We start from the raw sequence: 12,020 nt of genomic DNA, 5'->3' as shown, positions 1-12,020 counted from the left end.
TCAGCACACCCAGGTCCTTCTCCTCAGGGCTGCTCTCCAGCCATTCCCCACTGAGCCTGTATTTGTGCTTGGGATTGCCCCGACCCAGATGTATGACCTTGCACTTGGCCGTGTTGAACTTCGTGAGGTTGGCATGGGCCCACCTCGCCAGCCTGTCCAGGTCTCTCTTGATGCCATTCCCCAGTCGCTTGGGGGAATGGAAATCTCCGTTGACCCACCGGCGCGGAGCCAAAGGCAGCCACGGCAGCGCACACCACAGCCTGCCGTCTACACGGCTCCCGCTTCTCCCGAGGGCTGGGTGCCCGTGGGTGCTCTGGGTCCGAGCAGACCTTTCCACCTCCCTTCTAAGTTCTGGAGCGAAAATCCCGAGCCCCTCAGCTGCCTGGAGGGGCAGGAGGGAAGGCAGTGCTCCCCGCCTCGGCAGCCAGCGCACAGCCTTCTCCTCTCTCAAAGCGCTCCCACTCCTTCATCAGCTATGCGGCAGAGCTGGAGAGCACAGTACGTTTCCCTGCCTTTCTGGAAAAGCCAACAGATGACATGTTTTCACCAACACCTCCATGAAGGGCCAGAAATAAAACAGTCTTTCAAACCCAGCTGAAGAAAAGAAAATCCAGCTGCACAGAAAGGGACCGGGGGAGTTTCTCCGGAGCTATGGGAACACAGCTCCGGTGCCAGGGAGCCCTCGGGACCAGCGAGAGGAGGGTAAGCTCTGCGCCCCATCGGCCTCCGCCTGGCCTCTGAGGGGAGGCTGGCTTCCAGTCCTGCCTCATCCCCTGGAGGGAAGGTGCCTGGGAAGCAGGATTTCTGCGAAAGAAAGTTCTCTGTGGTTCATTGAAGCTCTACTTTAAGGACAAATAAAACAACAACAACAACAAAAAAAAACATCAAAAAAAACCCCACACCCACAACTTTTTTTCAATTTTTCATTATTATTTTCAATAACTCAGTATTTTTCTTGAAAACATTTCTGACAGCTCTCTAGGCCAGAAAGGACCCTGGCTCTTCTCCACACTCCCAGATGACACCTGAGCGTTTCCTTACACAAGGCTGGGGTCACTCATGCCACCACCCGCCCACCTTCGGGCACCTCCACGTGGCGCAGGAGCTGCTATGCCCATCATGGACCAACGCTCTCCTCGGTCTCCCACTGCCCCGGGGAGACCAGCTCGGGCCACCCCTCGCCAAAGCAAAGAAGGGTCAAAAAGCAGCTGGAGCCCCCCTACAACTGGGATCACACACGTTGTAGCTGTCTCTCTTCGGCTGCGCTCTGCCGAGCCTGCCCTCCCAAGCAAGAAGGAGCCAGCCCAGAGCAGCGAGACCTCAGCAGCCCCACAAGCTGCACGCTCTCCCTGGGGGGAAAAAAGCACCCGTCAGAGAGTTTATGAGCACAGCGGGACGCCTGGAGCACCCCATCCCACTGAAGCGAAGCCCGTGGATGTTGCAGCATCTCCTGCTGCCAGCGCAGCCCCCGTGCAGGATGCTGTAAAGCAGGCGTCTCCCGGAGAAGCCAGCCAAAGCTGGTGGGATGACAGAGAAGGATGTGGTCCTTGTTATCAGTGCCATCAGCCTGGTACCCCCGCCGGGGCCCGCTCAGAGGGGCAGCTGACCTTTGCAGCGTGGGCAGGGAGGTGGCATTTTACATCCTCTCCACCACCACCCCATCTTAACTCATCCTGTGAATAACCATGAACAGCTCGGCAGCCCCCTGCAGAGACCGCAACCGCCCAGAGCTGCCTGGTTACCCAGCGTGGGCAGAAACCTCCTTCCTCGGCACGGCACCGGGCTCAGCCTTTCTGAGACAAAGCCCAGCTCTCCCGAAAGCGCCTGCCTGGTCCACCGGAGCCCTCCCTGCCTCCTACCCCCTGCCAGCACCCACGCCACGTGACACCAGTCACCGGCACCCGACGGAGAGAGTCACATCTTTGGTCTGATCTCTCCATGCAGGGGACAAGAGGCTTTACAAGAATATGGCTTTATGTTTCATGAGATGCTTACAGGTCGCAGGGGAAGTAATATCTTCTGGGAACTCAAAATCCAAGTGGCAAAAGCCTTTAGAGATGGGATAATCTGGTTTCCAGCCACAAACTGAGAACAGAGGAGTTCCAAGACAGAAGAAACCAGGATGGGGGACAAGGGGTTTCCCCACGGGTGGCCATCAGGTCCCTGGGACACTCAGGGCAGGGGTCTCTGCTAAGCCCGGTGCTGCCCGGCTGCCTGTAGCCTCCTCCGGCCCCGTCTCCCACCGCCTGGTGCATCCCTGGAGGCAGATGCTGTGAGATGGCACTGCCGCTCTGCACCTCCCCTGGGGACGTGCCTGCGTGGGACGGCTCCTTCCCGCCACCCATCGCCGGGGTGGCGGGATCCACGCAGCCCACGGCCCCACGCCAGCCCTGCAGAGAGCTGCCAGCCTGCCCCGTGAGCGCTACGCAGTGCTCCAGCTCTCCATTGGGGCTGGGAAACAGCGAGGAAATGGGAAGAACGACGGTTATCTTCCCCACGGCAGCATGGAGAGGCTGATGTTCCTCTGTGCCCCCCAGTGCACGGCCACACGGCAGGGACAGCCCGCCCCAGCTGCCTCTGAGCACCACGCGAGAAGGCAGCACACCCCTCGATAAGGGGGAAGGCCATGGAGTCTCCAAATTGGTGGAATCATAGAATTATAGAATGGTTTGGGTTGGAAGGGACCTTAAAACTCATCTAGTTCCAACCCCCCTGCCACAGGCAGGGACACCTCCCACCAGCCCAGGCTGCTCCAAGTCCCGTCCAACCTGGCCTTGAACACCTCCAGGGATGGGGCACAGCCACAGCTTCCCTGGGCAACCCTTCCCAGTGTCTCACCACCCTCAGAGTAAAGAATTTCTTTCTATTGTCTAATCTAAATCTGCCCTAGGAGAGGGCAGAGCTCTAGTCAGACAAAAGGATCATCTGAGATTCCCACCAAGACCTGTAAGGGCCCAGGTACCATTCAGGGAACGGAAAGAACAGCAGGAAATGGATGTTCACCATCACACAGACAGCACAACACAAACAGACTTTTTCACACAGCACAGCTGAAGGAAGGAACCTTCTGCCACCCCTCCCCGTGATGTTGGAATTTTACATGGTTCAAAAAGCAGTTTGAAAGTCTGTAACTGGAAAAGCTATTTAGTACCGACGGCCCCTGGAGCCCCAGCATGTGCTTGCCAGAGGGCAGGAGTGTGCCTGGAGAAGGCTCAAAGCCTTGTCCTGCCTCACCAGGCACCTGCTCCAAACCAGTCAGACACTGGGCACTGCGCTCCCCAGACTCGCCGAGGGGCAACCGGGCAACCTCACGGGCAGGGTTTGTACCTGGGTCACACACCTACCTACGACGGTGAGCACATCCTTCTCGATGTCAGCCCTGATGTATATCCGTCCCCGACGCTCAGTGTGGTCCGTCCCACACAGACTGGGGACGTTCATCACGCAGCGCTTGTGCACGTTCATCATACAGGCTGCGGGGTGGAGAGAAAGAAAGGGACGTTCAGCACTCCTGTCACCTCTGCCAAAGCTCACGGGGTCTTCAGAGGGGGTGGAGGCGGGGGAAGAAGTTGTCCTCCTTTTAAACAGGGATGTTTGTGAGGGATTCTGGGATAAACATGCAGCAAATGGACCTTCAAACGCAGTCGCAGACTCTGGCAGAGCCCTAGCAGGACACGGGGACCCACCACCACCAGCAGTTCTGGGTCCTGCCTACAGAGATTACGGGGCTTTCAGCTCTTACTCTAATTACGTGAGTTTTGCTGATTTATCAAATTTCTCTTCCATCACACCCGTGGTGCAATGCTGGGTATTCATCTTGATTCACCAGGAGCTGATAAGGGGCATTAAAAACTACCCGCATATGTGTACACACATATACATGTACCAAAATTTATATATATAAAATAAATAAATATAAAAAATTTATATTTTAAAGAAATTCATTTCCACTTGGTAACATTTTAAAGGCGATAATGAATACACTGTTCCCACAACAGTCAGCAAGCTTCTATATTTATGAGAAAGCCGGCACATGGTGAGCAGCAGAGTATGCTGTTCCCCGCAGACAGCGTAAGCACGGAAGCAGACGCTGCATATTCACAGTCCTTTTAAATAGGAATGTACAAGATTAACTTGGAAAATAACTCATCTCTCTCTCCATTCTCTCCTTCCTCTTTTATCCCCCATTTTCTCCTCTCTGTACAATAATTCCCCAGGTACTCCCGTGCCCCGGGTCAGGCTTGTACAGACCCAGGGGCTCTGGAGAGGCTGTGTCACCGCAGCAGGCACCGCCACGGCCACAGGGTGTCAGTCAGAGCTGGCGCTGGAGAGAACCGAGAACTGGAGATGATGCTGCTGGGGTGGATGCGGGTGATACTGCCAGGGGGATGCGGGTGATGTTGCTGGGGGGGGATGCGGGTGATGTTGCTGGGGTGGGGGGATGCGGGCAGCATCCCCGCCCCCCCCAGCTGCCTTTCCCTCCCCTCTCCCTGCAGGACTCACAGGGGCTCCCCACAAGAGGTGAGAAGGTGCCCACCCGTGCCCAGCCCCACGGGTGCCAGCAGCATGCTCTGCACCGGTGGCGGTGGGGACACGCCACATCTCAGCAGGGCTGGGAGCCCCTACCCAGGACCTCCTCGTGCCAGAGCACACCCCTGCTGCAACCACAGCCACCGGTTACATCACTTACTGTCACATTTCATTCCCTGGTGAATGAGCCCGTACAGCAACGACCCACAGTGGTCACAGAAAGTGGGGCTGGAGTACGTGTGGATTTTAAATTTGTGTTTGCTCCGGGGATCCTAGGAGGAAAATAAAAGATAAAGATTATAAACTTGCATCAAATATTGGCAAGGTACCACCGCTCTCCACATTTCACATGCCAGCTGGCTTCGAAGGTGCTGTTAATGGACTTCAGTCAACTGCCACCGACTGATGTGGACCTTTTCCAACAGTCACCAAGATCCAGCTTTATTACTCTTTATACGTGTTGCCATAACAATGAAAAAGCAATGCATTGGCTTGTCTGGGGATTTATTATTTTTAAAAAACTTGATCTTAGCATAGAAAACACCAGGTGAAATTGGTACGTAAAAACCAACATAAAGGCTGGACACTACTCAACTTCCAAGTCAACCCAGTGGGGTAAAGCAGAAAAAACCACCCATGATTTCCAGCTACATTAAGACTACCCAGTAAACGTGGTTGTGCTCTGGTGCCAAGCCCTCCGCACCACGCTCCTAGGGAATCAAGCTGTTTATGGTATACTTTAATATTTTGAGCTTTCTTCAAACCAACAGCAGACTTTTCTGCAACAGTGGAGCATGGCAGACCAGGAAAGCCCAGTTTATGTCCGACACTGTTCGCAGTCTCGCACAGGCACCTTGCAAACAGCGCTCCTGGACTCCAACAAAGGTCTACAGAAGTTAAAGCCAAACAAATTCAAACGAGAAACAACTTCTCAATAGGGAGATAGGATCAACCGCTGGAACCAACAACCCATGAGGACAATAATTTGGTATTTCTTGATATCTTCCATGCAAGACAATTCCGAAAGCCCTGGTCACCTCAGTTATCCAGCTCACCACAGAGCAACTTTAAGACAACACAAAGCTACGCAGGAGACAGGACTAAGCAACAGAATGTCTCCCACTGGCCCCAAAGCGGCATGGACAGCACTGGTTTAAGTTGCTGGGGTTACTGGAGGAAACTGGGGCAGCCAACGCAGAGCCCCACCAGCAGCCGGCTACTCACCGCCGTGCCCCAGGAGCTGGAGAAACCCCAGTGGAGGGGCAGGGATGTCACCACCAGGACCACGGGGCAGAGCCAAGGCGGATGCCGGGGTGGGCAGTGCTGTTCCCACCAGGAGAGCCCAGAGCAGCACGGCTTTGCAGAGGAGGGTGCTGGGGCCGCCTGCCCGGGTGCTCGGCACACTCGGCAACAGCACGCACGCAGGCAAGGGAGAAGACTATGGCAAGTAGCAACTGGCTTAATTTCATCTCAGGTTAATTGTTTAAGGGTTAGGGATGAGGCATAGCTCCTGGCTCGGTCATTTGAGCTGACTGGCTTTTTAATGGCCTGGAAAGGTGCCCGGCCATTAGGAGAGACACCTTTTCAGGGCACTGTAAGCTAAGTAAATAAATAAAGAGCGGAGTCAGAACTGAGCTATAACATAGCTGCCAATAAATTACCTTCCCCTGAAATGAATTTTCCTACTGCTATTACACTGAAGCTTTCAGTTGCATTAATCGCTAATATCGTGCATTATTTCACAGCACCCCAGATAACTTTAGTGATACCGGAAAGGTGGACAAGTAATGGAGCTTCATTTAATTCAATCTGTTAAGTGCAAGGGATTAGGTACAGGCTTCAGCAAATGTACTTGAAACTGAAAACATCTCACATTTAACCCTAAGCAAACCACTTCTAGAAACAGAATGCAACACGTCTCTGGCAGCTCACGTGGCAGCCCTGTCGCAGGAAGCCTGAGAGGACGAGGGTTCACCATTAACCTGTCTTCTGCTACCAAAAAGACGTGCAGTGACCCTGGGCATTTGAAAGCCTTCTGCGTTTCCCAGGGATGTGAGAGTGCAGAAAACTTAACCCTGGATTTTAGGCTAGAAGAGGATGTAGGGGGGGAAGCTTCGGGCAGGCAGAGCGCAGGCAGCCGGGGGCAGGCAGGGTGCTGCGGGCAGGTAACACCGAGCACTGCTGCCCAAAGCGCAAACGGACACCGCGATAAACCCATACACCTTTTGAAGAGGCTTACAGGGTTAGTCACATCCCTCCACTGGACATGGTGTAAGCCCTTAAAAAACTTACCCCGCTTATTTTTATAACCTGAGCTCTGTTTGTCCAGCAGCTCAGGACCATCTCCATAAGCAGCTTTGCCTGTACCACACGGAACTCGTTAAATCAGCGTGAACCAACTCCCTGCATCTCCCAGGGACCGGGCCGGGCCACCAAATGCCTGAGGGCACGGGAGCAGTGCCCACAAACCCACCAGTACGCGCGCAGGAGTGGCTTGAGCTGCTTCCCTGGAGATGTGGCACTCAAAAAAATAAAAATCTTTCTTTTGCTGCCATCCCGGGAGAAAGGAGGTCTCTGGCAGGTTGGTCAGACACTGAACACGCACACTGCAGAGACCCCGGGCATAGCGCCCGCATCCCCGCTGCAGGGGAGGGCAGCCCCGGGGATGCTCCGGCATCACTGCGGACCTTCTGCGGGCAGCAGGACGAGGGGGGTGGCAGCGGGGCACGGGGGCAGCTCCAGCAGAGGCCACGTGCCAGCCAAACCCCAGCGTGTGACACGGGGAGGAATCGCCCCCGAGCGCTCCAGTTTCTGTGTTCCCTTCCAGAAACAGATATTCCTGTTTAGGCAAAATGAAAGCTTTAGTCATTCATAAAAAAACACAAGCTTAATGCAAAACGAGACAATCCCCACTTCATGTGAAGGATTTTTAAATTCCCACTGGCACTGAGAGTTAAAAAAGCCAGAGATAGAAAGCAAAGCATGCACAGAGCAGCGCTGCGGCAGCGAGAGCGTGCTGGCACAGGAACGGCCGCAGGTTCCCACTCTCCTCCCTCAGCATCCCTCAGCCTTGCGAGCAGGGACCCTGCATCCAGCGGGAGAAGCGGACGCCTCACGGGGGCATTGCAGGTTTCACCTTCTGCTCCCACCCCAGAGGTGCTGTTTTGGAGTGAGCCGGCACCCAGAGGGCCAGAGCCCAAAAGGGGTGAGGGTGATGGAGGCAGCCAGGCGCGGGGAGGCACAGCCGCTTCTCTGGCTGCCAGGGCGCCCGTTTCACCTTGACCAATGCTTTAGAAAGTGCCAGAAACTGGAAATTCTGGATATCATTTTCGAACAAGGCTGAAGTCGTTTTACAAAGAGACTATTTTTGTACCACAGAGACAGGGATGACGAGATCACTGCGTATGCAGATGCTCAGAGACTTAAAACAAGAATGGTTAAAAAGAAGTTTGCCAGGAAAAGAAAAGGCGCTCCTCCTCCATCCTGCCAGCGCAGAGCCGCCCCTGAAGAACGGGGCAGAAAAAGCTTTCTTTGGAGCAGAACTGAAAAATGCCATTAGGAGTGTTTTACTGCACTGAGAGGCTCTGACCTTTCTAATCAGTGCTGCCACAGATCTGGCGTCCTCCGAGCGGAGTGTGCGTATTCTGTGGATGTGAGCCCAAATGAAGGAGTCAGAACATGAGCCAGGGAAGGAGAGGAGCAGCTGTTAACTTAGACCTGGTACCTGCAAGCACTGACCCATCAGAGGAGGCCAGGTTCTCCTGCTCAACTCGGCAGCAGGTTTCTGGTCTGAAACGAGGCAGTGCAATATTGCATCCCCGACTCCGCACATCCCTGACTTATTGCATCCCCGACTCGCTGCATCCCTGACTTGCCGAGCAAACCTCGCAGCCCCTGGTTTCCCCCAGATCCACACACACCTCAAGTTGCTCCCGCCCCAGCGGTGCCAGAGTGGGCACAGGGGTCTGTGTGCGCACCCCGCGGCTCTGTGGGGCCGGGCTGACAGCAGCCTGAGCTCTCCCAGGAACGCAAGACATTTGATTCATAAGTGAGTAATCAACTCGTGGCCTTCGAGGCACTCCGAGCGCAGCCCAGCCAGACCCTTATTCAGGCTCAGCAATCGCCTGTGCCTTTCTTCAGGGTCATACCCACCACCGAGCTCGCTGAATGACCGCCTCCATCTCATGTATTGCTTTCCCGCTGAACCCTGATGGAGATGCTGATGCAGGAGCCACCGCTTACCAGTTAACGTGCAGGTGGGCAGCTGGTGGCATTAATCAAATTGCTGATTTATTCACTGCTCACGGTAGTCGGGAATCCATTTGCTGGTGTGCGGCGGTCTGTCAGGATGGCAGCGGGCAGAGGCTCGGCAGCGAGCAGCGTGCCAAGGCGTGAGCGTGGAGCGGGGCGGCAGGGCAGCACAGCACTCACGGGCGAGCAAGGGCGTTTTGCTTCAGCTATTTCTCATGCAAAGTCCGTGTCCCGGCAAGGGCAGCAGCCCTCTGTCATACCCAGCACTGCAAACACTGCGCTGGACACCGCCTGGGCTTTTATGTACTGAATTTGGCTTTTCCTGGCTGAGAGGGAGCGCAGGCGTCACCTCTCCTTGGGGCAGGGAGGGGGTGGGAGGCAGAGGGAGGACCAGACCCTTCCTCAGACTCGGCTGTCTGAGCCATAAACCATTTTTAAAACACGTCCAGCTCTCTTGGTTCATCTCTAAAATAAGTCACGCACGAAGGGCACGTAGGTTGCGTCTCCGGGCTCCAGTTCCCATCACCCTCTCCCAGAGCAGCGCAGCTCTTGTCCTTCAGCAGAGCCCAGCCGCCCCGCTGTCCCCGGGGGAGCGGGCAGCCCAGACCTACACCGATGGCTGATACTATTTTAATCTTTTGTACTGTCAAAATTTCCTGGACCCTACACAAGAGCCGCAAAGGTTTGATTCAAGATTACGCACTCCTGCTTTCCCCACCTCATTGCAGAGAAAGCTTTGAATTATCTCTTCCAAAGAAGAATTAGCACAGTTCATGTGAAGAGACTATTTTAAAGTGAATTTCATAGCCATTTAAGCAGCGTATATCAGACCAAACGCAACACAGCGACAGCTTACTGTCTGCACCTCATGAAAATCAACGTAAACACAAAAACCTCGCGCTTTGTTCCCATGTTTCCCCTGTGGAAAATCCCTCCCTGTACACAGGGAACAACTCAGAGCAGAGAGACGACAGAAGTGGCCTAACAGCGGCTCTGAAGGTGACGTTGGAGAGAAAAGGCTGCCGTTCCCTCCAAGGAAATAATGGTTTGTAGGAGGCTGGGTCAGGCACGTAGATGGGACCGCTCCGGGTGGCAGCCTCTTAATGCTCAAGGTCTGGTTACCGAAGCCAGGAGGTGGCGGGGGAGATGAACTGAAGACAACTGCGGCCACCACAGATGAGGACCCCCTGGTTTTGGCGAGGATGGACTTTTGGTGAGGACAGGCTTTCGGAAGCATTCGCCTGCCCCATCCTGTTTGGGACCTGCAGCCGGGAGCTGCTGCCCTGGGGATGCACCTCCTGCATCTTCCCACCTGCTTGCACAGGGCTGGAAAAACGCCTTCGGTGAGAAACAGCTCCCATGACCCAGGAAAAACCAAGCAAGGAAGTTAAGGAACAAGAGAACAAGAGCAAGGGGTCTTTGTTTCAAAGAAGAGAGCAATGCTAAAGCACAGAGACCACTGAAAGAAGGTTACGCACATGAGGAAAGCACAGGTCCTGGTCAAGGCAAGATGGCAAAGGTTTGGGGCTCGATCATTGCAGCATCTTTTCTATCAATATTGTAACTCCTTGGAAGTCTGCTCCAGCACATCACAATTTAAAGACGGTTTGACACTACAGCAGTAAGTGATACCAAAAGTATTTTTTCTATTGTTTACAGTATTACAGCCACAGAAAAGCTCACACAGTGCAGGGCCCGAGGGCACGGCAGCGCAGGCAGCAGGCAGATCCTCTGCCTGGACCTTGGCTGTGGAAGGGCAGCAGTCCCCGAGCACCAGCAGCTCAACACGTCTGCGGGCACGAGCATCGCAGCTTGGGCTTCTTCCATGTCAAACACGCGGCCACAGATAAAACCTGCCCTTGACAGCTTTCCCTGACAGCTTCCAGCAAGTTAATACATTTTTATTGACAAAAGATCTCATCTGCTAGTCAGACAACTGCAGAGGGATATGGATGACAGTTACTCTCCTCTTACTGCTGCCAACACCAAATAAAATACACTCTTACTGAGCAGCAAGAAAAAGCCAAACTCAGCTTTCTTCCCTGAGCAGCGTTAGCATCTCGACATCATTTAGAAATGTTTATCTTCCACATGCCTTAAGAGTCACTCTATTATAGTGCAACCTCTCGCTGCGAATGGGGCTCCCACAGCACCTTCCCTGCAGCCTCCGGGTTGCCTGAAACAGCAGAAACCCTGAAATACCTCTTGCCCGCAGGATGCTTCACTTTTAGACCCCCCCAGCGGTGCCACCCGGGTTGGCACAGGCTGCACAACACACCTCATCCTGATAGCGCTGCTCTGCTCAAACCCAGCTCAGACCCAGCCACCAGGTCTCAGGAGAGAGACTTAACCAGAGAGGCAGCAATCCACTTAACTTAATCCACTTCTTTAACCAGAGAGGCTGCGTTCTTAACAGGTATAACGACACACACACACGCGCGCCGAGAAAACGAGAGAAGAGCTTTTCAATTACAGGGCTGAAGACATGTGCAGGCTGGCAGGAGAAAGAGTTGGGCTCCGGCAGAGCCAGGGAAGCACCAGAAGGTGCTGGGAGGGAGCACGGCAGATACATCTTCATCCCACGGGAACTGTCACCGGCTGCCTGCGCTGGCAGGAGCGGCGAGCATGTGCCCTCGCGCAAGGGGCAGATGGCACACCACGAGAGCTGGAGAAGTTAATTAGCAAGACAAAAGAAGGCAGCAAGTTGCAGCGAGACTGTGAAGATCTGCTTATGCACCAGACCTGGGACATCCCAGAAGTATGTGAGATGATAGGAGAGATTGGGGTCCTGCTCTCTATGGCAGGACCTGGGCAAGAGGGTAGTTGGTGCCTTCGGGAAGGTCCTGGCTCAACGGGCACATCTGGAGGGAGGGAAGGCAGCTGTGCATCCCACCTCCACCCTCCGACAGGCAGCGCCAGGTCTGGGCTCCCCGGTTCAAGAAAGACAGGGATCTGCTGGAGAGGGTCCAGCAAAGGGCTACAAAGATGATTATAGGATTGGAACATTTCTCGTATGAGGAAAGGCTGAGGGACTTGGGTCTCTTTAGTCTAGAGAAAAGAAGACTGAGGGGGGATCTTATTAACGCTTACAAATACTTAAAGGGAGGGTGCCAGGGGGATGGGAGCAGTCTCTTTTCAGTGGTGCCCAGTGATAGGATGAGGGGTAACGAGCACAAGCTTGAACATAGGAAGATTCATCTTAACATGAGAAGGAACTTCTTTACTTTGAGGGTAGTGGA

The 12,020-nt window shown here is 54.3% G+C and overlaps 1 protein-coding gene across 1 annotated transcript in view; it reads right to left on the bottom strand.

Annotated features, from left to right (window-relative positions):
- Positions 1 to 12,020, bottom strand: part of PRKCB (protein kinase C, beta) — an 87,850-nt gene that overhangs the window by 63,805 nt on the left and 12,025 nt on the right. The window contains 2 exon segments of the mRNA XM_009895134.1: positions 3,345 to 3,473; positions 4,691 to 4,802. Of these exon segments, the coding sequence (XP_009893436.1) occupies positions 3,345 to 3,473; positions 4,691 to 4,802 (241 nt within the window).

This window comes from Charadrius vociferus, unplaced genomic scaffold (genome assembly GCF_000708025.1).
Source record: "Charadrius vociferus isolate BGI_N301 unplaced genomic scaffold, ASM70802v2 scaffold600, whole genome shotgun sequence".
Lineage (NCBI taxonomy): Eukaryota > Metazoa > Chordata > Aves > Charadriiformes > Charadriidae > Charadrius > Charadrius vociferus.
This window is presented reverse-complemented; position numbering and strand designations above follow the sequence as displayed.